Source organism: Atheta coriaria, unplaced genomic scaffold (genome assembly GCF_025399875.1).
Source record: "Atheta coriaria isolate IRGN ID8LTWV9N9 unplaced genomic scaffold, Caltech_Dcor_3.1 hic_scaffold_8_pilon, whole genome shotgun sequence".
Lineage (NCBI taxonomy): Eukaryota > Metazoa > Arthropoda > Insecta > Coleoptera > Staphylinidae > Dalotia > Dalotia coriaria.
In genome coordinates, this window is record NW_027045450.1 from 3846574 (window position 1) to 3873347 (window position 26774).

Genomic DNA, 26774 nt, shown 5'->3' on the forward strand with positions numbered 1-26774 from the left:
TATATTTGGTTTACTGCATTCCATCTTCCTGATACAATAATAAACAATAACCAACCTCAATGTCAATATAAAATCATGTTCAACGTATATATTTTTTGTGATAGCTTTTTATTAAAGCCGTCATGATTGAATGTTCCAAACAGGCCAAAAAATAATAATGCGTTTCATTTCGATTGCAATGTAAAAAAGCAACCGGAAATGGAAAACGAAGTGAAAATATAATATAAATCCAAAAATTATGACACTTTTACTCTGGGGATTTCGGAGTGCTTCGCAGACGGTTTGCACGAGCAGGCGTCTATGTACTTCCATTCACTTTAGCGACACAGGCACATATACCGTCGTCACCCATTTTGTCTTTGCTTTATTCTTTTGCTACAGTGCGAGTCCATTATTTGTTTTCGTGCGAAATTAAATTTGCTACAATGATGCTTGTCTTTTTATGTTTGTAATGGAGTTGTTTGATGTTTTGTTACCATTTCCAGCTTTCTTCCAATCTCTTTTTCGAAATTCTGATACCTATACCTATATCCGTATCTCAAACAATTTTCGGCTCAAATTCATGCAGCCACAATGAAGATATTTCAACAGCGCGGCGAAATTAGAATTTTTATAGATAATTAATTTTTCTTAACGGGCGTCTTTAATACAGTGACTGTACACTAATGAATTCGGTGCGGAAGCCATTTGGTTTTCGTCTTTCGGTTTTACCTGCCTTCTTCGAACCTGACGATCTTGGTTTTGGAGGCAAAGGTTAGGTTAATTAAATTTTGTGATTGACTGTTATTATTATTATATGCGTTGTCAAAGCGCCACACAGATCTGAATATTTTCGGAACTGGTGGCAGAATTTTCTCCGAAGCGTTGAAAAGTTTCGACGGAGACGCGACACCTAAGCGACGGCTGCCGTTTTCGAAAATGTAATTTGCCGTGCCTCACCGCTACATGCCCGGAACAAACTATTCCAACTTGTGCAATATAATTAGCCGCATACTTTAATTATTATTAATTTTCGTTTCACGCAGACGGCGCCACGCATATAGTTCTATGGGAAAGTGAGTGGAAAACATGTTCGCTCACATGTGGTCGTGTCGGATTACAAGCGACCCGTTCTTATTTGCGATTATAACTTTACTTATGAAATTAGTAACATATTGCCACGCGACATTCGACTCATGAAGTAAACCCAACTTGGAACTACTGTTGGAGTTTACTAATAATTATACCGAATAAAATATGGTGTTAAAAGCCTAGAAATCAAGGACAACAACCTGCGGTTTGTCCACTTGAAGCATTGAGCGACATCTCCCGGATTCTGTTATCAAGGCAATAGAGACACGCAGGCGCCGATTTATTGGCTGCGAATTCGAGCGTCTCTTTGAAACGCGCTAAACGTTCACATTCCATCCGAAGGAATGAAACTCATATGGCGTTTAATTATAGTTTAAGCACTCTCCGACTCGTTAACCCCTAACGAGTCCGAATGTCGTTTTTCACCAGCGACGCAAGTTTTCAATTAATTGATTAACAAGTTGCGCCTCTCGCAAGTTGTTAGCTGGCTGGAAATTACAAGTTCGCAAACTTTTCGTATGATGTGTATCAGCGCGTGCTCTACAATTACAATTAGCACAAACTCGTTTGTTGTTTACGAAATAATTTATCACGATGTCGAGGAAGTGTGGAAAGTGTGGAGAGGCGAGGACAATCAAGCGAAGGTGTTAGATATACACGTTGGAGTCTGACATTTTATATATTTTCATGTTCATTCATACGATCTGATGCCATGGCTTTGTCATAAAAATACAGCAGTAGTATAAAAAAATGTTGTCCGCGCGAACGCAGGCCACAGACGCGTGAACAACAATTACGAATTCATTTTCTATCTTTTTTAGAGAGATATTTGTTAGGAATGTTTTACATACTCATATGTATAGCAAGATATTCTGACATATTTTGTCTATAATATACAAAAATAAATATTTGAACAAGGCTCTTACAAGGCTCGCATACACTACGTACGGTACGTAGTCTATGAAGAAGTCGTATCATTGTGCAACAGTTTTTACATCGCGAATAGTAATTGGTCACCTTGAACATACCATATGTCGTCTTCTAAGGGCCTTGTTACTTATTGACATCGACAAAACATTTACTTTATAAATACAGAAATAGCATGGTTACTTATGCAGTTAATAAGGGTATCATCCAATATGGAAAATTCACATTTAAACATTTACATAAACAAGTGAGCAAATAAACCGAGTATCACAAAAGTTGTAAATGAATCGACGAAATCGCAAACATTGTCTCGTTACGTCATGTTAACGTTGACTTTGACTATTTGCATTGCCTGTGAATAGATTCCACATCGAAGCCGGGTGCGCGCAGTCATTGTTTTAATGTTTGCACGCTGCACTGGCGTTTCTATGAAAGGACGAAATTAGGAAGTATGTAGTTAATTATTCATAGGAAACTATTGAATGCGATAAGTAAACGAGAAACTCGAATCGAGCGCGAGCGAAATAATTATGCTGGCGAATCGTATCGAATGCATTGTAGGTAGAATTCGATTTGGTGTAGAAAATTGATGCGATTTGGACCACACTACTGGTTGACGTAATTACGCAACCATTTGTAGATTTCCGCCTGGTTCTGCGTCACCCAATTGATGTTCAACTTGATCGTTTCGAGGCTCTGCTCCAGTGCGCGCGATGCCGAACCCACATGCATTCCTTTGAAGTAGGTAGACACCTGTTAACAAACATAATTCGTGAAACCAACCACATTCGCCCATGTAAAATTATATTATCTAAAGTTTTGGAAAGATGTTGATAGATTTTAAGATCAAATATGAAGCCTTGTTTCCCCTGATGTTATTATATGATATAAAAGGGCACGGAAAAAGAATGTGTCTCAGTATGTGAGGATAACTTGGCTCGGAAATAATCACGGACGGCGAAAAGGCCAGCACACCGAGCAATCGAGGGCATTGCCATTACCGCCTCTATCTATTTCATTTCCGACGGTATTCCCAGGCGACGTATTCGTTTTTCTTCCCGGCGAGTTTTCTTCGACCGGCCAGCGTTATTCCCAGGCTCTACTTAAGCAATGTAACACACACGCCAGGAAAGTCGCATCGAGGAAAACTTTATTTGCTGAGAGTAATACCCGCCACGTTTATTACGTAAAGTAATAGTTTGATGGATTGCTCTGTTCCACTGTTCTAACAAGTTAAAGAAATTCGCTACAGTTTTGTGCTGACGTCAGAGAATTGAAACTTGCAAGAAATGGTAAATTCAATCATTAATTAGCAATTAATTAAATGAAAGCCACAAATTATGTACGCCTACCTATTGTTCTTTGTTTCTATTTAAAAAATATCCAACTGACATGCAAGAGGGATTAAATTAAATTATGTTGTTGAATCAAAATCATTTCGGGAATATTTTTAGATTAATAGCGTTGAATGATGTTACAAAGTGAATCTAGTTTTTATTGTTTCAGTACCAATAAATACCGCAATGCAAATAACTTTTATACGCGTGCTCTTAGACTGAAAGATAAAATTTTATCGTCATTTTAACGCAGTTGCGCGGCTTTTGATTCGCATGAAATGGAGAAGAGTTAACTGTTCCCCTTCTTCATTTATGTACACTTTTACGAGACATCAAGACAAAAATAGACCTTTAACTTGTTATACAGATTCACATATTTTAATCTCGTAAATTTTATTCCTACCTCATTCCTAAGCTTAAAAGGGTATCTTTTGTTCAGCGTAAGCCTTACATTGTTTTATTTTTCATGCGGTTTCAAGTGGGTGGCTTCTGCTTTCTGGGCCGAAAGCAGCTGTAATACGTGACGCGCGACTTCGTGCGCGAGATTTAAAATTTATCCCCTTTTGTCGAGCACACTTTTATTTACCGGAATCCATTTTGCATAAGTGAATTTGCGCAGGAATTGAAATTTTATTCATTCATTCCGGCGGTCGTTCATTTATTATCCGACCTCGCGGTAAATCTAGTGCATAAATTGACCTTTGCCAAAAAAAAAATATTTTGGGTTCATTTACAATACCCACAACAGTGTAAATATGCGAATTTATATGCATCAAATTAAATAAATAGAGATATGTAATATTAAAAGTGACTCACGTCGTAGTAATCGTAAGGTGTCGACAGGTGTGCGGTGACGGCTGATATGAGGCCGCCCATCATGAAAGTGGCGTTGCCGAACAGCGACTGCATTGTCGGCCAATATGCCTTAAGATGTCGCCAAGCATGCAATCGACCTTCAGGATTGGCGGAAACAACCGCCAATACAATCTTCACATCTTGTGGTTTAACCATGTCGCGTTCCAACGTCTCCAGTAAGTACCTAAACGAGAAGAAACCAAAATTAAGAAGTCGTTTGATAGTGAAGCGTTAAACGTTACCGTTGCAGGAGCCAAGGATCAGACGCGGCGCCCAATGCCTTCAGGAGCAATTTGCGCTCGCTAGCGACTTTGGTCGTGTTGTAAGTGTCCCAGCAGTGCTGCCATTCCGCCAATCCGCCATATTTAATACCAGCCGTGTATACAACTTCCTTTAAATCGGAGGGAACAGTTTCATTTTTAGTCATCCAGTTTTGAAAGACGGTTTTTGCTTGCGAAACAGTGTCGTTGATTTCGCACAAAACGGCAGTGGATAAAATGCTTGATCGCATTAATCTGATAATAAATATAAACATAACAATTATTTTAATATAAATACTAAATAAATTAAAATAATAATAAATTACTTTTTGAGGTGAGGTCCCTTATCATTCCAACCAACGAATTTCGTAACTGGTGTCATAATTTTCCGCATATACTGTAAAAAGAGTTTGTATGACAGGGATTCAGAGAGAATGCGACTCCATGATTGAAAGTGTTCAATAGCGGTTGCCCACGGAACGTAATCCCGTTCGTTGATCAAATACAGCGACATCTCCAACGGGACAGTCGCGTTCAGTAATCCAGCTCTGAAATCGCAATATTCATGAGTGTCACATGGATTATGCGGGATGACCATTAATTACCTGCATAAAGTGAACGCGTCGTCGATGAGACTCGCGCGGTCGGCAGCATTGAACACGGTGTGATTTTTACGCAAAGTGTTGATAATAGCCGCCCACATGGCATCATCATACATCACTCGATAGAAACCTGATTGATTGACGTTAGCTTTGATCCATTTCACATCCGGGTCTATTTCAAATCGCACTGCAAATTAAAACATTCTTTGTGAAACTGACAATCACAATTTATTGTCACTCACCATCGGACATATTCATCCAGACGTTATAAACACATTCGGTATCATTGTCGGCGATGTATGTTAATGGCACGTACCACTTGTACTCGTGTTTGGATTTTGGCATTGATCTTGCTGTGCTATTGACACCTTCGGTTGTTAGAAGGAAACGTTCCTGAGTTGCTATTATTTCGTTGTCCTCACGTGTGATCGTAATTAATGGAAAACCCATTTGTTGTGTCCATGTGTCCATAATTAGCTAAAGCAATCGCAGCGTTAGTAAGATTTAAATTTTTTGTTTAAAAATGAAAATTTTACCTTAACATCTAGAGATTGATTTGTATTTCTACTGAACACATTCCAAAGTTCTTTGGTGTCGGCGTTATTAAATCTATACGTGTTTAAATAATCATTGAGACCGTTTTGAAGAGTTTCCTGTTGGAGAAACTTCCCCAGCATGTGCAAAATGGCGGCACCCTAAAATGATAATTGACATATGATTGACTACTTATTAAATATTTATAAAGTAACCTACTTTGCTGAAGGAGATTGTATCAAAAATAGCTTCGATTTCATTCGGGTCATGAACAGGTACGGACACTGGATGGCTGCTGGAAAGCGCGTCTAAAGCTAACGCTGGCTGCGTTTTATCTACAATGAACTGTTCCATCATCTTCCATTCGGGGAAAAGATTATCGACGCCAAGATACTCCAAAAAGCTGGCGAATCCTTCGTTCAGCCACAAATCGTTCCACCACTTCATCGTGACCAAGTTGCCGAACCACTGCGCGTGGAAGAAAAAAAGATAACAATGCGGTATTATCGATCCGATTCAATTCCGCTAATGAAATAGGTACCTGGTGTGCGAGCTCGTGCGCGATTATAACTGCGATGCTTTGATGTGCAGCTGTTGAGGTTTCCACGGGATCAAAGAGCAAGGAAGACTCACGGAACGTGATCAATCCCCAATTCTCCATTGCACCCGTTGCAAAGTCGGGTATTATAACAAGATCTACACAGATACCACAATATTAATGACATTAGTCTATTTTTAACAAAATTTACTGAAAATATTTTATTACCTTGTTTGGGTAATGGATATGGCACCATAAAAAAATCAGCGTAATAATCCATAATATGCGTGGTAATATTAAGGGCAAAGAACGCTTGGGAAGTAAAAGTTGGCGGTGTGTAAACGGTGACGGGAAAGCCACGATCGGAGTTAGTATTCACGTGTTCGTAATCGCAGATTACGAAAGCCACCAAATAAGTGCTCATCTCAACGGACTCTTTAAAATCGTCACGCAGCTGTAAAATTACATTCGGAATTTAATTATCTTTGGGGATGGAGAAATTTGAAGGGTCCATAATTGGATTGGACCACCCCCAGACTAAATGTTTTACTCACCAAACCAGTACCCATGTAAAAGCCAACATCTTCGGTGGTCACAACCGGCATATTGAACAGCGCTATGTGGAAACGGTCCCGAAATATGGACATTTTGAATTTCGCCTTGAGTTGCGGCTCGTCGAAGCAAGGGAAGGCCGCTCGGGCATACGTCGGCTCAAAATGAGTCGTCGCCAGGAACCTGCATGTCATTTAAAAAAAAAACTCATTTTATTCCCCTTTTCTGTGCATACAACGATTTTTTAGGTTCACATTAGGGGCATGCATAATAAGTGAAACTGACAGTTTCCCGTTGATTGCGGAAACTAATGTATTTTCATTGGTGTAGCGTGTTGGTGTAGTAAATCACAAAAGGGTTGCTTCCCTAAAGTTATATCGATCGCGATAGTAATTGCCCCGTGCAACACATGACAAATATACCTTTTTGTAGAATATTATAAAGAAAAATAATAATAAATAAACAAAACATGTAAAATACACGCGATAAATACCTGGTATCCCCATTTTCGTTGGTATAAGTAGAAACATAGAAGCCCTCGTAATCCATCCCTAGTTTTGTCGTGTATCTAATATTTAATGTATAATTGTTGCGTTTACGAAATTTATCCTTAATCTCTATATAAATTTGTTGAGCACCGGTGTATTCCAACATCTTAGTTATCCTTAAGTTGTGTCCTTTTCGGTCCTGTATCATCTAGAAAATTAAACCAATCCGACTTAATACAATGCAATACACTCTCTCTTACTGCATGACGTTACCTTATCAGTGATAGAAAGGTTTTTACTGTGCAGAACAATAAAGTGAGTATCTTTTTCTACGTGAAATTCTATGGAAACTTGACCTGAAGACAACAAAGAAACAACATTACAGTAACGCACATGGTTGTTACGACACGTGCACACGTGCAACACGAAGCGTTTAGCATCGCGATCGCAGTTCGGCAAGTGTGCGTGTGCAGCAGGTCGACAAAAGCATTTCGCACCTTTTACTTCGAGCGTGGTGAGATTCGGGTGAATGGTAATATTGTAGCGGGTCGGTTTGATATAAGGGGGAAGACGAACGTTGTTCCATGGGAATATTTGGCCGTTCGTCGCGCGAGGGACGAACGTTTTCGTCACGTTCCAATCCTCGTCGACGAAATTAGGGGGTTTCTCCCCGGCGCACGTGCAGTCTGAAAATACAAGCAGAGAAAACGCATTATAGCGGCTCTGCCAAGTGCATCCACCCTTTATATCTTTCTCTCTTTTGTATCAACTCACTACTCGCAGTAAATATTGTAATAAAATCGGTAAAATTGAAATTACCGCTTTGTGGACCTGTATATGCGATGATGACCGACGTGAGGAAGAGCAGAGCGAAAACGACGGTGGCGATGAAGAGTGCACGCTTCTGAGAGCACGCGGCGACCCCATTGTTTTCGTAGAGACTCTTCTTGGTTGGACCGGCAGGACTTTCAGTTCCTGCAACACCACCTAATTCACAGGCAAGGTTATTCGTGTAGGATGCGGATGGACACAGCGTCTGAGAAGTGTAACTGGTATGCGTGTGATTTGTACCTGTAAGAAACGCAACATCGTCAACATCCTGCTCACTCATTACGGCCTGACCGCGTCTCCAAACGACTGCTTCAATGTTGCGCTCTTCTTCACTATCGACGCTCGCTTTTACAAACTGACCACGATTGTTGCCCTCCAGAGTAAAGATTTGAGCGTATCAAGGTGTTTTTAGACGGAATTAGGGGTGGATTTTTTGTCGGATGGACTCGTGAGGTTTGCGTTCACCGATGCCGCACCAACGCCGCGTGACTGGAAGCAATTCCGATACCGGTGGGCAAATCTACATCGTCCAAAATCGAAGCGCCATCGATCGTCCAGGCAAACGAAAAAAAACCAACGCGGACACAATGCGAGCGGTTTTCCACACTTTCACACACAGTATCAACACGTTTGAATGCCTGCAAGCACGATTCACACTGCCGCGAACAATTCTTCAGACGCCTCCCGCACCAACGCGACTACTAGCAGCCGCATCGGCCTCGGTCATCCCGAAAGGCAAGTTACGACGCTCACGGATTGATAGCATGCGCGCGTTCCCGGAACGCCACCGGCGCAATAGCTCAATACTCGGGAAGGATCCTACTTGTCCTGCGCCGGCTCGCACGTGCTTTTATTACAAAAAGCGGCAAACGACAGAAAACATTAAAAACAACACGCGATTAAAAAAATAAACAATTTAATATCGACTAAACTATTAAACCTTATTTTATAATATGGTGACTATGGGTGGAACATTGAAGCATTGGATCGTTTATTGGAAAGTGTCATGTGAAAAAACATTTTAAAATGTTTGTATCTATATTATAAATGTTACCATTTCCATTTTGCTTGTATCTTCCCATCGGTTCCATCGGAATCTCAACTGGAGCGTCCGGCGGCGGCGAGGTGCCCAACGGCATTGTTACACGCACCGACACAATGTGGGCGTCATCCTTACCACGCAATATTAAAGTTTTAAATCTTAGCTTGCTAACGAATACTTTAACTCAAAACTATTCATTCCTCACACTCCCACGGTTAACCAGAGAATGTAATCGGGTAAATACACATACTTTAACCCGTTTCCTTCGTGCGAACCTGTTGATTATAAATTAATGTCGAGTATTGTTCACAAAACGCGTTGGAATCAAAAATTGAATCAAATATTCCGTTCTATCACGCACAAAATACGCGCGCCATCTGATATTTACACTTTCGTTGGTAGATAATAACACACGAGGATAATTGTATGCGTCGCACGACTTACGACGAACGGAGGCGGCACACAAAGCCGGTGCGCGGCGGGAAAGGACCATGCGCAACTCGGGGATGGACAGATCGAGCGCACTTTTACAGTTTACACGGTTTATGGCATTCGACTGTGGTCATTGCCGGCTAGACACTACAATCTGGATGCATCACGCTTCATGCAGTATTGATTTTCCATTACTCCCGTTATCCATCTCACACTCGCACCCTTCGAGCAAACATGGCTGGGGCATTTTACCCCTATAATTGCATATTTCGGAGAGGAATCATCAGGGGTGCAGTTGGATCTCATATTGATCTCGAACGCAGCGGGCAACAGCGCATGCCCACAACGCGGTACAAGAATAATGAATATGTTAAATATTTCAATTTTTCTTTATTAACATACTGTGTAATTACACATTACAGATTGATTCTGAAACATGTTCAAATACCTTTACTATTACCTATTACAATTGCTTTTGAATTCTTGGTGTTTTTATTTATTTTGGTGGGAGATTTTCTAAACCCTAAAACAAAATTTATGTATTATATACAATTTAATGATATATTTTGCATGTATTAACTTACTGCTACTTTGTAGGCACTGCCACCACTAATTCTACTGTCCCTTATGTAGCTCATACGGTTTTCAAGAGTCAGCATACTTCTTCTGTATCCCTGCAAAGATGTAAAGAATTATTATATAGTTTCACTTACGTGTATAGATAGTTTAGTTTAGTATAATTTAAAATAGTGCAATAATGTCTGTAGATATGAAACAAAATAAAATAACTTATCCAATAATTATATAATTTAACCTCTAATATAATACATACGTTTCCAAGAACAACCTTGTTGATGAGGTAGGAACCAAAGGGAGGCAGTGAGAGGGCTGCACAGATGATGCCAAAACTGGGTAAAATTTCATACCACATTTTGTTGTTATGCTAGCAACAACCACCTTAGAAATGGGTTTATTTGTTGATGTGGGCAAGGCGAGTGACACTGGCAACTCGCTGTGTATGGATGTGTGTAGTATATCTGACTAACCTACAAGTAGACAGTAATTTAGGCGAGTGGCGAGTATTTGAATTATCAAAAGTTGTTAAGAAATATTCCCTTATTCGTTTAATAATGTCAACAAGCATGTTTATTGAAATAAAAGTCATCTAATATATGAAATCTGAACTAAATTCAAAATGGGACGTTGGGATGATAAAACCACGTTCAAGTTTGTTGCTGCCTATTTGAAACATGAATGTCTCTGGAATACAAACTCAGATTTGTATAAAAACAAAGCACTTAAGGCAGATGCCATCTACGACTTGGATCAGACGATGGGGATCCGAGACTTTCACGAAAAAGAGATCAAAATCAAAATTAAAAGCATTAGGTATATATAATTCCTTCATATTTTTGTATATACTAAACTAAACTCCACTTGCTTAGATCTACTTACTGCCAGGAGTTGAAGAAGATTAAGGAATCGGAACTATCGGGAACAAACCCCTACATATATGTGCCTACCCTTAAATGGTTTTCTATGTTACACAAATGTCTCAACAATCTAAAACCAGAGAGTACTGCTGTTGCAAATGAAAACAATTTGGTAAATCAAGCACATAAATTTATACTTGTTTTGTTAAGTTGAAGGTCCATTGTTAAACAGTGGAAATAATTCTTTGTTTCTTTAAGAAAACTGAAGATGTTCTCGCCTGGGAATTTCCTGATGAAATCACTGAAACAGAAGTGGAAATTAAGTCAAAATTAATCGAACGACAAGCGGTTAAAAGAAAGCATCATGGAGATGATAAAACAACGCTGAAGTTAAATAATATAAAAGACGCATCTACCAATTCTCTCCGAGAAGACGAATTTGACATGTTTGGTAAACTAATAGCCACACAACTAAAATCCTTACCTCTGATGCTGGCCCTGGAAGCAGAAGAAAATATCCAATCTCTTATGACCAAAATTCGTCGGAAGCATTTAAAACGAACTTCAACTACAAATTATGCAAGTGACGAAAGTTCTTAAATTTAATAATAAGAAATGTAAATGAGATAGTTATAAATATATTGACAAATGCCTCATATATACGTGTACGTTATCTCACAAATGTAAATGATTCGCAAGTGTTCCGCAAATGCGAGAATGACTTTTCATAACAGTTAAGAGCATCCATAAGGCCACCGGAAAATCACATCTCGATTGTCTTCATTATTATCATCAGCCACGCCTCTCGTCATTAGACACAATAATACAAACTGAATTAGGACTTATCAAGTAACAAAATATACCCGAATGAAATGGTTCATTTGATAAATGCATCTAAAAAGGAACAACACACACAACAACGAATACCTAAAATTTCAAAAAAGGCAGCAATATAAAATAGCTAAACTAAACCTTTGCAACACCCCCATCAGTTCACATTCCATTACAAACAATACAAACAACAAATTGAAGATGCCATTTTTCTTTCACTAAAATTTGCAGATTGGTGCAGCAGTCACCAACCAATGTTTTTTCTTTACCTAATTCGAAATGAATGGCGTAATACTGTTGATGGAATGTGCGACTGTTAACTTAGAAATATTCACATGACTAAACATTACAAAATTATCACACCGTGCGACTGAATTTAGGGCGGATTTGCTCCGCGGTTTTGAACTGCTGACTGAGAATGCTTACTTGTGCATAACTAAAATAAATTCGTTTAAAAACCGAAATAAAATTCTGAACCCTGTCTGGTGAGTACGAATACTACCTACAACCTGGAAATTAAACTACTTCGTACGCTGGCAGATGAGAATCGATGAGATTCGGCGCGGCGGCGTTTTGATGTTGTCATTTTCGATGTCCAGGTCGAAATCGGTTGAGCAGTCGAAGGTATTATCGTGATTAACGACAATAGTCGGCACTAACTCGACGTCCTTCTGCGCAAGATACTTTTGATACCAATCGTCCTGTAAAATATGTAAAGTGGAATCAATAAATTAATTTTAATTGCTATTTTGGGATAAATATGACGTACAAAGTAATTGAACCGAGTCTTCTTCAATCGTGAACGCATTTTTATCGCGGGTGATCCCAATAGTTGAAGTGCTGATGGTCGTTGGTCAGCTTGGGAACTCATCATCCAATTTAATAGTTGTTCCATTTCTATTGATATACCTGAATGTAAAAACGTATTACAATCATATTATTAGTCCATTTTTTCATACATCAGAGGCAATAAAATATCACTTACGTCTTTTTTCACCTTTGGGCAAAGTCCGCCAATCACAATTTCGTATCTCGTGCCATAATTCGCCATGTATAGGAAGTAGTAGATCCATTGCAATTTCCAATATAGAAATTCCCAAGGAGAAAATGTCCCCAGCAGGTGTCACTACCCCTGAAGTATTTCACTTGCTATGTATTTAGCGTCACCTTCACATGAAGGTACTGAACTTTTCTATAAAAAATGAACACAAATAACCTTGAATTTAATTACTTATAATGGAAGAGAGAAACATAAAAGCCCTCACACCATAGTTCACCCATGACTGCCCAAGCATGCATAGTCTACTTACCTTCTGATTCAATTTATACAACAATCCAAAATCACATAATTTATATTTGCCTTCAGGTGTAATCACAATATTCTCAGGCTTTATGTCCATATGCACATATTGGTTACCATGCAAGCACATCATGGCATTGGTGATGTCATGCAGAATATACCAGCACTCCTCTTCACAGATACTATGATTCTTCTGAGCATAATCAGCCAAGCTCATCACTCCTAGCTCCAGTTGAATGTAAACCAGGTTGTCTTCCTCCCAAGCATTGTAGTACTGAATACAATAGGGTAAACCATCAACTGCATCCAAATTGTGGATATCATTCTGTTTATATCTCTTTGGAATGATTTTAATTGCATATGTTTGTTGGTCTTCTAGGGAATAATAGGAATAGACTGCACCAAATGATCCTTCACCAATCTTCTTCTGCTCACTGAAGAGTTGGTTGATGTACTTTGTTTTTAAGCTTTTATCATAATTTAAGCTTAGTTGTCCTGATACAAACGTTTACATTTATTTAATGTTTAAAATCAACTAAGTGGTAGTGACATACCTTTTTTTCCTAATGCCCTGGCTCCATAACTTCTCAAATGGTTGTTGTTTAGACACAAATTTCTTTGTATCTTATGTGATAAGGGTGGACATTTTATAGGGTGATTTTGTTCTTCAGCCTGCACAAATGTATGCAATAAATATATCACTTTTAAAGAAATCACAATTATATTCAAAATACTCACTGATTTTGAGGATGGCCTAATGATGAACGTTTTGCCATTTCGCAAGTCGTAGTGGTTCGGCGCTGGTCTCGGTACTGTACTGATACTGTTATCAGGCAACGTGCTCACTGCTTCAATTCGGCTTGTTCCTTCTCTAACCTTTCTCACTTTGCGTGAGTTTTTCGTTGTGGAATCCATGATGGTTCATAGTTCACCTATATCCATGTATTTATCTACTCTATGGACTAGATTTTCTTAGGTCCGCTTGGCATGCCGCTGTTGCATGCCCTTCGATTGTACACCGAATTACTGAGATAACAGCTATGGACATCAGCCGTAAAAATCCCATAGGCGGAGAATGAGTTGAAACAGTTATTGGTGGTTAGAATTGTTTTTAGTGTGAATTATTCAATGAAAAGAGAAATAAAATTCACTCTTAACCTCACAACCGTATTAGAAAGAGACGCCCATACTCACATTTTATTTTAGTTTATTTAAAGTTTTTAGAAACAATTAGCTACGTTTTATTATTGTTAAATATTAAGTTTTTAATTTCTAAAAGTTATCACCTGTTTTTATTTGGGTTTTAATTTGTATAACGTTTTGTGATACAATTTAACGCGCATGCGTGTTGACAGCTTTAATGAAGAGGAGGGTAAACCGGTTAAATACCTACTGCTTCAGAGAAACTTTATTTCAGAACTTTTATGAAAGAAATTGAAGAAAACCGTATTATTTCTTAGGTAAAATCAAAACATAATTATTCAGAAAGTATATAATTATATTGTGTTCAAATAATTGAAGAATGATTTCCTCCCTGTAAGCAGTTAACAGATAACCGGTTATTTCATGCTGGTTTATACCACTGGGTACGGTATACCGGTAAATATCTCACTTCTCCACTGACTGCGGTACGGGCACATTGAAAATCGGTATAATTTCAGCGAGCCCCCGTACGGGATCTTTCGACATCGGCGAGCAGAGCGGATTCAGTCAGCGCATGGGCTGCCAGGTAGTGGCACAAGTGGCTTGGACAGCGTAAGTGTGCGTCGGTAGGTGTTCGCGATCGGGAATGCAGTGGAAGTACGCCAAAACAGCTGTCATTGATGTGTGAAGCCTGCCGGTACGTTAACACCGACTGATCGCCTGCTCCTCCGTCGCCGAGCGAACACCGAACACCGGACTGCCACTTGCATATTCCTATGGGCATGGTATGATAATTCAAGTACAAAGAGGCTTGCAATTAGGTACGGTTTTATGCGGATATCTATTTAAGCGGGCCGAAGCATAGCATAAACACGTGTACAAACTAGCTGATGTGCAAAAAATGCACTTTTTATTTGGCGGGTGCTCACAGCCAGACATCTGGGTAGACTGGGTCGAATATTGAAGAGGGTTACGATTATCTTGTAGGTGGAAGGGTAGCGCGGCGCAGCGCACATTGTCGATATCTCAATTCACCCAGATTTACCTAGCTCTGTTTTATTGAACGTTACTAAAATTAATGCGAAGGTGAATTGCCCAACGAGCTGAAAGAACCTTGATTTATGTGCATGTTTGTTAATTATTGTCTTTGATTTTTAAAGTAATGTATAGGGCTTTCAGGTTTCTAAAACGAATGCGAGAGGAGCAAATGGGATAGTTTAGGCGTAGAACTGAGGCACTAGGACTGATTTAGGTATATTATCTACATAATATCATCATAAAGTATTAATTTATTTATTTTTTACTCTTTTTAGGGTTTAATTAGCACTACAAAGTGCGGTTTTATCAAGAAATGAGCTTTAAGCTTCCTCCATCAATAAGGTTAAAAGATTACTATGGTCGACCATGGAGCGATATAGAATTTATCGAAAAAGATGGCGGCACAACCCGTAAGTATCATCAATGCACATAGTGTTGTTATATTTGATCTAAATTTGTACTTCAAGACGAAGATTTTCTTTAAATAAATTTGGTTTCATTGCAATTATCCAACTTCTAAAAAATTCTGTGTTTATTTTGCTTATTTGCTAATTTTCCAGCCGAAAAATCACCGCCAAGTTCAAAAGAATATCATTCAACACGCTTGCTACCCCGGGCTGACCTTCCACTCTTCGGGGTGTTTCCAAAACTCGACACACGAGTATTATTGGAATGTGATAAGTGCGGTAAGGTGTTACTACCGTGCGTTTACAATGCGCACTGTGCGAACCCGGATCACAAAACCATGCAGCCGATCGTGCAGCAGGCGGTGGTGCCATCGAAACCGTCAAATCGAGCTCGAAAATCGGCCACAGTAACACCACATTCTCGGCGGTTGTCTGGACTATTGATTTTGAATGCATTTGCTTTTAGAAACCGTCAGCAACGTACACCAATGCTCCTGCTAGCGTTAGCAGTAATCACAACAGTAATGTTTCGTTGATGATTCCCAAACCGATACCTACACCACCGCTGGTGTCTGTTGCATTACCGAGCGCAGTGGCAGCGGCTCCTAGCAATGGCCGCTCCAGTAAACCGAAGAAGAGCTCGAAAAGCAATAAGCGTAGCCGGAAAGAAGAGAAAAGCGATCCACCGATACCATCTGCGGAAGAGCATCCACATCCTACTAAAGTAGTCAAGCAGGACTCTCAACACATTGTGGCAATTGCTGCGAACGCACCAAACATTCCGCCCAGTCTTCTATTTGACAATGAACCAGCTACACCTAATACGACAGTCGTCGTTAACGCCGAGGTGCGTGTGCAGGAAACACTCGTGGAAAGGCGATGCGATGAATCTACCTCAACAATCCCAACGGTTGATAGTCCAAGATCAACATTTATTGTAACCACCATTTTGTTTAGCCATAGACGCATATCACACATATATTTAATTTCAGAACAATGCGATGGACTCATCAACCACGCCAAACTATGTGATTAGTATATGTAAGCAACTCGATGAAAGTGAGCTACCGGCGCTTGAGGAACCCATCGCGACAGACGCTATCACCGTAAGTAATGATCTCGAGGAGAATCAAGACAACTCGCCGGTTGAACATATGCCTATGAGCCCAGTTGCTGTGGTTAACATTGTTCCTGTGCAGGTAACTAACTTGCATGCCTATTTGTTTCTTGTACAATGCGAAACACACCGAAAACAAATATGTTAATATATGTTTCAAGAACTTTCAGTATTTACAACAGTATCTGCAACTACCGACACAGCCGATCGTCGTCACGATTCCATGCACAAGTCCGAGCACGCATTTGTACTCCTATCCCAAGCCGCTGACGGTGGCAACACGTGCGATGCGTAAGATTGGCAGCACCTACCTCTTGCAGAATCAACGATTGGATCATCAACGTGCTGAGATTCGGGCCATCACCAGATCGCGCTGCACGCTCAATCATCTTCCGACGTAGGCGACCTAATCATTAGCAATACTTGCATGTGAATGAAATCGAACAAATGACGAAGATTCATCATAGTTTTACGACTCGTGCGATCAATGTTATTACTTAATAGAGAAATTTTAAATTACGACTTTTGCGGCATGCACAAGTCGAATTAGCGTAATTAATCGATGGGGCCTTTATACCTATCCCAATGTGATTATCATTTCAATATTTTGATTGCATAATTACGATTAAAGGAAATTATTTTATTTATTATACTATTATGGCATTACTTCCCATAATACAATGCTATTCCAAGGTGATATGAAGATGTAATCATTTTTGACTGGTTCATTTTAACTTCTCATATCGAAAAGAAACGTTTAACATGCACACGCACTACATTCAACATTTTAATCATGACATATTAAGACTGTTTATGATTAACTCGTGCATACTACCAACCTACTACCGTTTTATAGTGTATACGTGATTCATCTTGTAATTGATATTCCATTAACCTACTCATTACTCTGTACATGTTCAAAAAATTGAAACGAAATCGCTCATGTAATTGTAACAAACGTGTAAATTTGCATGCTGTTGTACTTGTCACTATTGCATAATTGTGCAGATTCTGTTTCTGTGTTCAACAAATAATGTGTCTGCCCAATACTTAAATGCTATTCATCTCAACTTGAATGAATCGGAATTTTGTAAATACGATTATAGTCATGTCATCAACAATGCTGTAATGAATGTAATTTAAGCACAAAGTCGTTTAAACAGAAAGACATAATTTAAATAATTACTAATTGAACTCATGAGTATGGCGAATGGGAAATAAATACATTTTTATATAAAATTTACTGCATAAAAATAGACTCAAATATTTTATATGTGCCGATTGTATTTTATGCTCAATTATCGAAATCGGGATTTTTATTTTTGACATTTGTACATTGATTTTGTTCTTTTTTATTTAGTTTTTAATCTTTTTTTTTTAAATACTTGGCCCTAGTGTTGTAGCTACAGTATTTTAGTATCAACTACGTGAAAATTAAACAGAATATTTATTTATATAGTTTGTGATTCACATTTGCATGTAATTTTTGTTGTGTGGAGTCACTGATAATATTCTGGTATAACAAGATCCTTTTTTAGTATAGGTACTTAATAAAGAGAGTAACAGACAATACCAACACTTTAGAATCTTCAATTCTATCACTGTTCTAACACAAATGGTCAAAATATTTTTGAGACTAAAATTGGAGCAAGGATTAATAGCTCCATATTGTTTTTTAAAGAATTTTCCAAGGAAATCAGCACTTTACTAAAAGTTGCAAAATTTTACTTTATTGCATGTTTTGGCAGATAAAATGTCAATTTTAAATCCTGCAGGACCATTTTTATTTCATCCAAGATGTTTACATCGCGCTGTTTCCTATGAGTACCTAAATAATTATAAAAAGGACGAATCTTTCGAGTGGTGCGTTAGGAACGCACTCACTTGCCATTTCGTTCATGCCCTCGCATGTTGCAAAGAAAGGTCATACTTGTAAGCTGCATTTCCAAGCGGCGCACACACAAATTGGGGACGCGTAAGCACACGCTGGTTGGTTTTCGCGCATTTGCCGCGCTTGGGGGTACGAACAAAGAACGCGCCGACGTAGCACATCGCACAATGTTGAGATGAGCAAAATAATCGATAACGTGGTCGTTGTAGAGGGTTGTTGCGCGGCGAGGAAGGGATGAATGTTGTGCTGCACGTTGCGGCGAATATGTATGGCGTATATGCGTTTTCTGCTCTACATAATAACAGCGAACAGCGTATCGTCCACGCGAATGTCCAGCAATCGTACCAACTTTTTTACATCGAGCGCTCGGCTGGTGAATAGTGAATCGTTTGCGATTACAAAGTTACTCATTCGCACCTTGGGAACAATACTGTTAAGTTTTAAAGTCTTTATTCCTACGTCTAAAGTGCGTTTTTGTTAATTTGTGGACACTGTGACATTGTTTGGAGTTTTAAAGTTCAGGATAGTGTGGGTGTTTAGTGTGATGACATATGGGCACAGGAATTAAAATTTGGTTGAATTGCAGCGCGTGCTAAAGTGTAATAAATGTTTCGGTTGGGTAATGAGCACGTGCATGTCGCAAGCTGAAAGAGTGCGTCAATGCGTAGTGCAACTTAATACCAACAAAGCGACTAGAACGCCCGGAACAAGTAGAATGTAACACCGGACGCCGGCAACGGGACAAAACGGAGTATCTACGCACACAAGCGGGTGGGATATTTGTCGTCCCAGTCCTCGTGTTCGTCCTAGTCGGCGCTGTCGGTGTTTGTAGAGTGCGGTGCGTGCAGCGCGCGGTGGTATATGGCAGTGCCGTCGCGCGCCGAGACCGAAGAAGCCATGGCAATGGCAGCTGCTTGATAAGGGGTGCCTAGCGGTGAGCGCACCACGAGGGGTCACACGCGCAGAACCACCTGGCGACGCGCGCTCCCTAATATTCAATTCAGTATCGACCGGGCACGAGTTACGTTTCTCGGACAGTGAATCGAACTAAGCCGAGCGGCGGCACACGGAACTCGAACGCACCGGGCATGTACGCGATGACAAAACCGGCGGGCAACGATGGCGGCGATGGCGGCAAGCGCTGAAGTATGCGCGAATCTGTGCGAGCGCGAAATTTCCGCCGGAGTTTGTCAGACGGGGCACAGTTTAGTCACCGCCGCACGAGCGGCGTCGTCGTCGTCGGGACACGCGTCGAGTGTGGTGCCATAAGCGGCGTCGCGGGCGACGCTTAATGGTGGACGCGAGTATTACAAACAAAGTGCGTTTGATGGCGTCGCATTCAAGGCGGAAGTGCGTCGAAACGCTATAATATGGCCTCGCAAGGAGCGCGGCACGGGCTCGTAGGATAGGAGCGCCTTCGATTTTCACCAAAGCACGAACAAGGATAATAAGGACTCCGTGTGACACCGACGCACAGAGCATGTGAGTGCCGAGGTGCACTTATCACAATGATGGATAACATAATTGAGCACCAGCTCGGCGAGCAGGTGGAGACGGTGGATGGTGGAGGCGGAGCGCATGTGGTGGTCGCCGGCGGCATGGACACTCAAACCGTCCGCATGCGGTTGGTGACGCGCTCCGTTGTGGAGCGTCGACTTGTCAAACAAGAAGAGGCGGATGGTTCTTTATCAGTAATTGTTCAGCCTCAGGAGGACTCGCGTGACTCAGAACTGCTTAGTCCCGGTAAACTATCGCCGACGTCGGTGAGTGTCGCGAATATGATCGACAGCGCCGACTTCCGAACGTTGCAGCCAGAACCCACATACCAGACGCTAACGTCGGTTAACGGCAGGATGTCGCCTCCGGGATACAGCCCGAACTCGTCCTATGCCACGTTGACGCCGCTACAACCGCTACCGCCAATCTCAACCATGTCGGACAAGTTTGCCTACGGGCATGCGAGTAACGTTACCGGCTCCTTCACCGTAATGCAAAATAATGGACTGGGCATTGGTTTGGGGCTAGGCGTAAACGTCAACACGGCGTACACAATGCCCAATATGGGCATGACCCCTCCGCACAATTATTCCTCACCTGGAATGGGTATGCAGCAGCAACCGTCACCCATCAGCCCACAAAGCTCTTACAGCCAGAATGGGCTGCCTTCGCCGCAGAAAAGCATGTCACCTCCTCAATACGACTCGCCGTACGGCAACCAGCGCGACTTGGTTGGACGATCACTCTCTAGCCCACAACTCAGCCCACCTTCGGGGTCCCTGAACTCCCCGGGAGGTTCACTGGTGACGAGCTTCAGCGGTGCGACGTTGAATGGTCTCACGTTACAGCATCACCCTCCGACGCTAGTGCAAATCGCGGCACCACAACGTGAATGCTCTCCATCACCTCCGATTCTCACTCTACAACAGCAACAACCTCAACAACAGCACCAACAGCAACAACAGCAGCAACAACAACAACAGACCCAGCTACAACAGCTCAACTCAAAGAACCAGAATCAGAACAATTCGCTTAGCGTGACCACGATATCCGCCGACGTGGAGGAGATCAACACCAAGGAGCTGGCGCAGCGGATAAGCGCCGAGCTGAAGCGGTACAGTATACCGCAAGCCATCTTCGCACAGCGCGTACTTTGTCGGTCACAGGGCACGCTCTCCGACCTCCTACGCAATCCAAAACCATGGTCCAAGCTGAAGTCAGGTCGAGAGACTTTTCGACGCATGTGGAAGTGGTTACAAGAGCCTGAGTTTCAGCGAATGTCAGCGCTGCGGTTGGCAGGTCGGTAACCAATAAGCACCTGCATGATAACATATACATCTTGGCAATTTAAAATCACACTCACATTACACAAGTTAGCAAGGTTAAAAATATAAAAACCAAACATATTTTCACGGGTCTAAAGTGAAGCGCACAAAATACATAAGTGGTACGCGGCGGCAGGCAAGCAATTCAGTTCCCATGATGCTTTTGAGTCTCCCTTTACATCACGGACACAGACACTAAAGGAGAAACCCTCTAAACATTTAAGCTAAGGGATGTGTGGTGCACTGCGCCTTGTAGGAGTAGCGCGCGGTGCAACACTCGCATCAAAAACAAGAAAAACAAAATTTTCAAAAAAACTATTAATAAAGTTTAATATTGAATACTATTTAGGATTAAAATGTATATCTTGAAAAATACTGTTAATTTTTTATTTTATCATTGCTTATCAATGCATTGCACTATAAATATTGCTAAATCATTTATTGACATTCCAAACGAGTGGTTCTCGATACACGGTTAAACATCCGTTCCCTGCACGTTGTTTTGTGGCATTCTAATTTAAATACACGCGGTTAACGTTTGTGTAGACTACACGCTTGGTGTATATAGGTAAAGTATTGATTTTTTACATGACGCTGATAATTTCCCTCAACCACCCCCGCGTATACACAACGTGTACAACCCCTTTTATAATGACACAGACTAGCCAAAGCACGTTAGTCATTTTGGTTTTCACATGTATATCGGTGATAAACACAAATATTGCAGCATTTTATTTAAAATTTATTATTTTAAAAATATTATTGGATTTCCTGCAGTTTCAGAAACAATTTATATCCAAATGCATTCAAATTGGCGCGGAATGCATAGGATGAAAATGAAAAGTTCTCGATGTCGATGTCAATGTTATGTGTTGTTTGCAATGTTGACTACTCTCTTGTTTTCATTGCAGACTGCCAGATGCGCAATGTAAACGTGAGGGCAGTCAACGGCAAGCGAAGAAAACCACCCTCCGCTTCATGCTTGTGAGTCTTTCTGTCTGTCTGTCTCGATGTTTCGGGCATGTGCCGTATTACCTCCCTCACCCTTCTTGCGATTTTCAAAACGCAGTCTTTAAATGTTTAAGACCGCAGCATGACTCCAGGAAGCGCTGAGTGCGTGCCCGGCGCATTCGCAAGCTGTGTTCTATTGGTATGCCCGGCGCCTCCGCGCAACGACTCATACAGATGTGATTTGAAATTGGGTGGTTTTCTTGAAAATTCAGACTAAATTTTATATTGTATGATTAGAAGCAATTACACATGAGCGGACTGTCCACGTGCATCTAATGTACCGCTTACCACATTGCTGGGAATGTGTTGATACGACATATATAAATTTATTGATTTGACTTACTGTGGCGGATCCAAACAAACTACAATGCATACAAATCGATTAACACATGTCAAGGTTGTTGCCTCCAAATTTATATATATATATATCTGCACGATTGCCAGATTGTTTATGTATATCCAACTATGGTTGTTATAACTATGCGATTATTTAATTAACCTGTATGTACATGTTTATGCTGGTAAACATTTTAATAATTCTGTTTTCTTTATTTTACAGCTGCGCAGATACCTCAACGAGGCAGTGAGTATATATAGTTTTTATTTTATTTATTGTTCGTAGTATGTATATAGAAACAGAGTCGAGGGCCATACTTTAATTAAAAGATACGTCTGATTGTTTTAAATCAGATTCGGTTTTAGGCTGCAAGAGGAAAGAGGATGTTACGATCCAACAGCCGCCTCCACAGGAGCAGTTACCTACGCCGAAGAAGCCCAGGCTGGTTTTTACCGACCTGCAACGCCGTACTCTTCAGGCTATTTTTAAGGTAAATTTTAAAAAATCATGTGAAATTTAACAACAAAATTTTAACTTAAAACATGTTAAATAATTGATGATATTATTTAGAATGTAGCCACTGCTTATATAATTCTATTACTTAAATCTAGATGTCGCTAAGCTTCACTTTCTTACATTAAAAATTTTCTTACAATAAATGTCCAAATAAACATTTAATAAAATCTGATCCAGGAAACAAAACGACCGTCGAAAGAAATGCAAGTCACGATCGCCCGACAGCTGGGTCTTGAACCAACAACCGTGGGCAACTTCTTCATGAACGCACGCCGCCGCTCAATGGACAAATGGAAGGACGAGGACCCAAAATCGGCGGCGCACATGATGCACGGTATGTCCCCGGGCATGGAACATGAAGACCCAGACGGCGACATTGACCTGGACAATGATATGGATGATCACGACGACGACGACGACGTGTTGTGACATGCATTACGCGATCGCCAATTGTTAATGCTGTGAACACTTAGTATATCTTTGTTGTGGCCGAGAACGACATTGGACGGGGACGCCGCGACGCGCGACCACAAAAGTATTTGCGAGCAACCACACATTGTGACGAACAATCAAATTCGAAGCGGAGCGTGCGCGGTGTGCTTGGATGTTTTCAGTGCAATGTGAAAAAAAAAATGCGAACACGAGCAGGGTGCACCGGAAGCGGAGGCGAATATTAAACAAAAATGCAATCTAATGTAGCATCCCATCTATACACACAAGAATACAAATGCAAATGCAGTAGCCAATTGAGTTTGAACCGCAATCTATCAATTAACGTTTGATATTTTAGTCAAATAGTCATGATTTTTATTACTCATTGGCGAATACGTTGATTTATCATTAACCGAACGCACGTATTGATAAATAATGCTAAACGTTGACGAATTCACCAAAGCTACAACCAAGAACATCGCTCGTTGATATAGTTGGCTATTATTTAACCAGATATGAATTCGTAACATAGTTCAATTAAGCTTTAAGCTTGTACGATTAGTTACAAAGTTAAATTACCTTCGACCCGATAGATGATGGACCCGGCATGAAAAAAAAAAACTTAATTGTGAACATGAACAAGTACAATGTGAACTGTTTCTAGTCATTTACAGCCTAGTGTTTATTTTTATTTTTTGTTAATTTATTTAATTGTTTCGTGGGTATTTAATCATTGATTTGCTATTGGAAACTAAATGTTTGGCACCGAAATATTTTGAACTTTTTGAACAAAGTTCGTATACAAGACAAGGCACATTCCTAATGCGAAAAAAACATATTTTTTATATTGTACATAAACATGATCAAGTTGTTCCAGGAATGATATCGACTATTTATTTATTTATTGCTTATTTATAATCGACCTGTAATTACAATCATTTTGTATGTCACACTAAGCCAACGACGGATACGCAGAGATAATTGCTGAGAAACCAAACCAAACAAAAAAACAAAACATGTGATAAATTTTATTACTAACGAATGATGATGATCATTGCTAAACAAAACAATTGTAAGGTAATTGCGACAGTATTAAACCGATACAACAAACACGTTGAAAATGATGTAACACTGAACACAATAGTATGTTTCCGCAAATCGTAGATTTTTGATCACTAACTTAATGTAATACAAATCATAATGAGATACTAGATGCATCAGTGAGTGATTATGAACGGATTGGAATTGTTTGGTAAACGTGAACAAATAATAATAAGTAATCTACGTTTTTGGAAGAAGAAGAAAAAAAATCACGCAATAATATTTCCGTACCTTGTGTTACAATGGCATTTACTGTAAATAGCTATTTCATGCTGACTCGCTGATGCTAAACATCTCCCAAAATCAGTGTTAAATTATACATTCCGTTTTTTTAGTCATTAGTGATAAGTTTTTACGTTTGACGTTTTTTATTTTTATTTATTGTTTAAATTTTTCTTTTATATTTTATAATTTATGCTATTTGAGAGGGTTTTACTGCTTTAAGCCACAGTTCAATAAATAAAAAACATAAATAATTGCGTGTAAATAAAATTTTAGCACAAATTAATTCGGAATCATACAATTCGGTGACAAAACTGTATTTCAAATTTATTTATTTTATTTCATTAAAAGTTTTCTTTTCTTTTTAATTTTCAACCCTTTCTGTGACAGACCTGCACCCTGAGTTTCATTCGATAGCTGGAGTTGTGCAATGTGCAATGATGCGTGACATTCTGTGAACCACTGAACAAAACGTTTTCCCAATCACGAATGAACTCTGAGTGGAATGGGAATAGAGCGTAATAATATAAATAATTAGCTTAAATGTATATAGTTAAATATATAAATATATATAATATAGTAAACTATCGCAACAGAATAATAAACTTTGTTACTTCACATCATTAAAATGTTGAGACACACGGCAGACAAGAAAACCAAAGAAGCAAGCGTGGAAAATGCGTAAAGCTCGTGAAATGCGCGCAGCTAATTAATTTTAAAAGAAAATTGAAACAAAATACATTAACGTAAGTAAAACTAATCTAAAGCAGTATATTAATGTAAAATTATTTATAGATGAAATTAAATAACCTGGTGGCAACTTTGGGTCGTCACACAATGCCTTAATACCATGTAGAAACAAAAACATACAAAATGTAAAATGAAGAAAAGCAAACATTGTTTAACAAACCACACACATTATAGTAAGCACTCTTTTTGTCAGTACATTCTGTAACTAGTTAATTTCTAGTCATATTTTTATGTAAAAAAGAATAAAAGTTTAAACATGATTGAAAATGATGAACGCTGATGATGTAACGACGCAATAAGCGCAAAATGAGTATTTAATTATTTCTTTCTGATTAATTGTTTTGGTAAATCAAGTAAACATTTATTTTTTACTCTGTTGTGGTTGCTAAGTAGGATTGCAATTAAAATTGAAGCGTAAATAATTCACATCATTGTTATAAGCTCAATAAATATCAAGGCAGAAATTATTTTCAAATAAAATTTGCATTTTGCTTTTGGTTGATTGAGTATAGTTGAGAATATACAATTTATTATTTACTCAATTTATTTTATCTTCAATTGAATGTAATTTTTCTTTTTTTTTTGCGCTAAAAATTATCATTTATTGTATTAATTAATTTTTACTTTATGATGAAGAGTATAAATACATTATATCAGCATTTCAACAAATTTAAATTTAGAAGCCACTAAAAGAGTTTAATCTAATATAATTTATAAACTAGTGCAATAGAAACGTGTAAAAATGGCAATATCATATCCCATCAATGTGTAATCGTGACCCCCACGAGGCAAAACACATTCTGTAAACGAACGCATTGATTAAAGAAATACTATTTAAATTATTTCCTCATAAAAATGTTTTGTCATGTCAGCAAAATGAAAATTTCGATATTTTTGGTAGTACGGTTCTGAGTAAGGTGCGATGGCTTGTATACATGTTGCGGCCCCTCGACC

The 26774-nt window shown here is 39.5% G+C and overlaps 5 protein-coding genes across 16 annotated transcripts; 3 read left to right on the forward strand and 2 right to left on the reverse strand.

Moving 5' to 3' along the window:
- Window positions 1-1731: 1731 nt before the first annotated feature.
- On the reverse strand, window positions 1732-9621 carry LOC135796883 (endoplasmic reticulum aminopeptidase 1-like). 4 transcript variants are annotated; one of them, XM_065308981.1, is made up of 16 exons: window positions 9050-9621; window positions 7996-8235; window positions 7662-7850; window positions 7438-7520; window positions 7170-7372; window positions 6679-6859; window positions 6353-6578; window positions 6128-6282; window positions 5806-6054; window positions 5589-5747; window positions 5295-5529; window positions 5056-5239; window positions 4777-4998; window positions 4433-4705; window positions 4152-4374; window positions 1732-2751 (listed from the first exon to the last, which is right to left on the reverse strand). In XM_065308981.1, the coding sequence occupies exons 1-16, from the start codon at window positions 9132-9134 to the stop codon at window positions 2605-2607; spliced, it is 3054 nt and encodes a 1017-aa protein (XP_065165053.1). In that variant the 5' UTR covers window positions 9135-9621; the 3' UTR covers window positions 1732-2604. The 4 variants fall into 4 exon arrangements, with proteins under 4 accessions (XP_065165053.1, XP_065165052.1, XP_065165054.1 ...); XM_065308980.1 differs by having other exon boundaries at window positions 7984-8235; XM_065308982.1 differs by having other exon boundaries at window positions 7984-8151; window positions 9050-9620.
- Window positions 9622-10029: 408 nt separating this feature from the next.
- LOC135796887 (uncharacterized) lies at window positions 10030-11560 on the forward strand. Its single transcript, XM_065308992.1, has 3 exons — window positions 10030-10858; window positions 10915-11074; window positions 11161-11560. Exons 1-3 carry the CDS (start codon window positions 10665-10667, stop codon window positions 11500-11502), a joined length of 696 nt encoding a protein of 231 aa, XP_065165064.1. The 5' UTR covers window positions 10030-10664; the 3' UTR covers window positions 11503-11560.
- LOC135796884 (membrane-associated tyrosine- and threonine-specific cdc2-inhibitory kinase-like) lies at window positions 11525-14390 on the reverse strand. The gene is given in 7 exon segments (XM_065308984.1): window positions 11525-12434; window positions 12503-12642; window positions 12719-12862; window positions 12865-12925; window positions 13044-13528; window positions 13588-13705; window positions 13772-14390. Coding segments are annotated over 7 exon segments (1305 nt in total). The 5' UTR covers window positions 13949-14390; the 3' UTR covers window positions 11525-12254.
- A 249-nt stretch (window positions 14391-14639) lies between these two features.
- On the forward strand, window positions 14640-18192 carry LOC135796886 (uncharacterized). 6 transcript variants are annotated; one of them, XM_065308987.1, is made up of 7 exons: window positions 14640-14997; window positions 15347-15428; window positions 15490-15624; window positions 15775-16028; window positions 16088-16558; window positions 16614-16820; window positions 16900-18192. In XM_065308987.1, the coding sequence occupies exons 3-7, from the start codon at window positions 15528-15530 to the stop codon at window positions 17137-17139; spliced, it is 1269 nt and encodes a 422-aa protein (XP_065165059.1). In that variant the 5' UTR covers window positions 14640-14997; window positions 15347-15428; window positions 15490-15527; the 3' UTR covers window positions 17140-18192. The 6 variants fall into 6 exon arrangements, with proteins under 6 accessions (XP_065165059.1, XP_065165057.1, XP_065165061.1 ...); XM_065308985.1 differs by having other exon boundaries at window positions 15356-15428; XM_065308989.1 differs by having other exon boundaries at window positions 15356-15428; window positions 16909-18192.
- A 658-nt stretch (window positions 18193-18850) lies between these two features.
- On the forward strand, window positions 18851-26662 carry LOC135796964 (homeobox protein onecut-like). 4 transcript variants are annotated; one of them, XM_065309105.1, is made up of 5 exons: window positions 18851-21425; window positions 22363-22435; window positions 23022-23045; window positions 23153-23289; window positions 23493-23631. In XM_065309105.1, exons 1-4 carry the CDS (start codon window positions 20138-20140, stop codon window positions 23286-23288), a joined length of 1521 nt encoding a protein of 506 aa, XP_065165177.1. In that variant the 5' UTR covers window positions 18851-20137; the 3' UTR covers window position 23289; window positions 23493-23631. The 4 variants fall into 4 exon arrangements, with proteins under 4 accessions (XP_065165177.1, XP_065165178.1, XP_065165176.1 ...); XM_065309106.1 differs by having other exon boundaries at window positions 23165-23289; XM_065309104.1 differs by lacking the exon at window positions 22363-22435 and having other exon boundaries at window positions 18853-21425; window positions 23165-23289; window positions 23493-26662.
- Window positions 26663-26774: the final 112 nt, after the last annotated feature.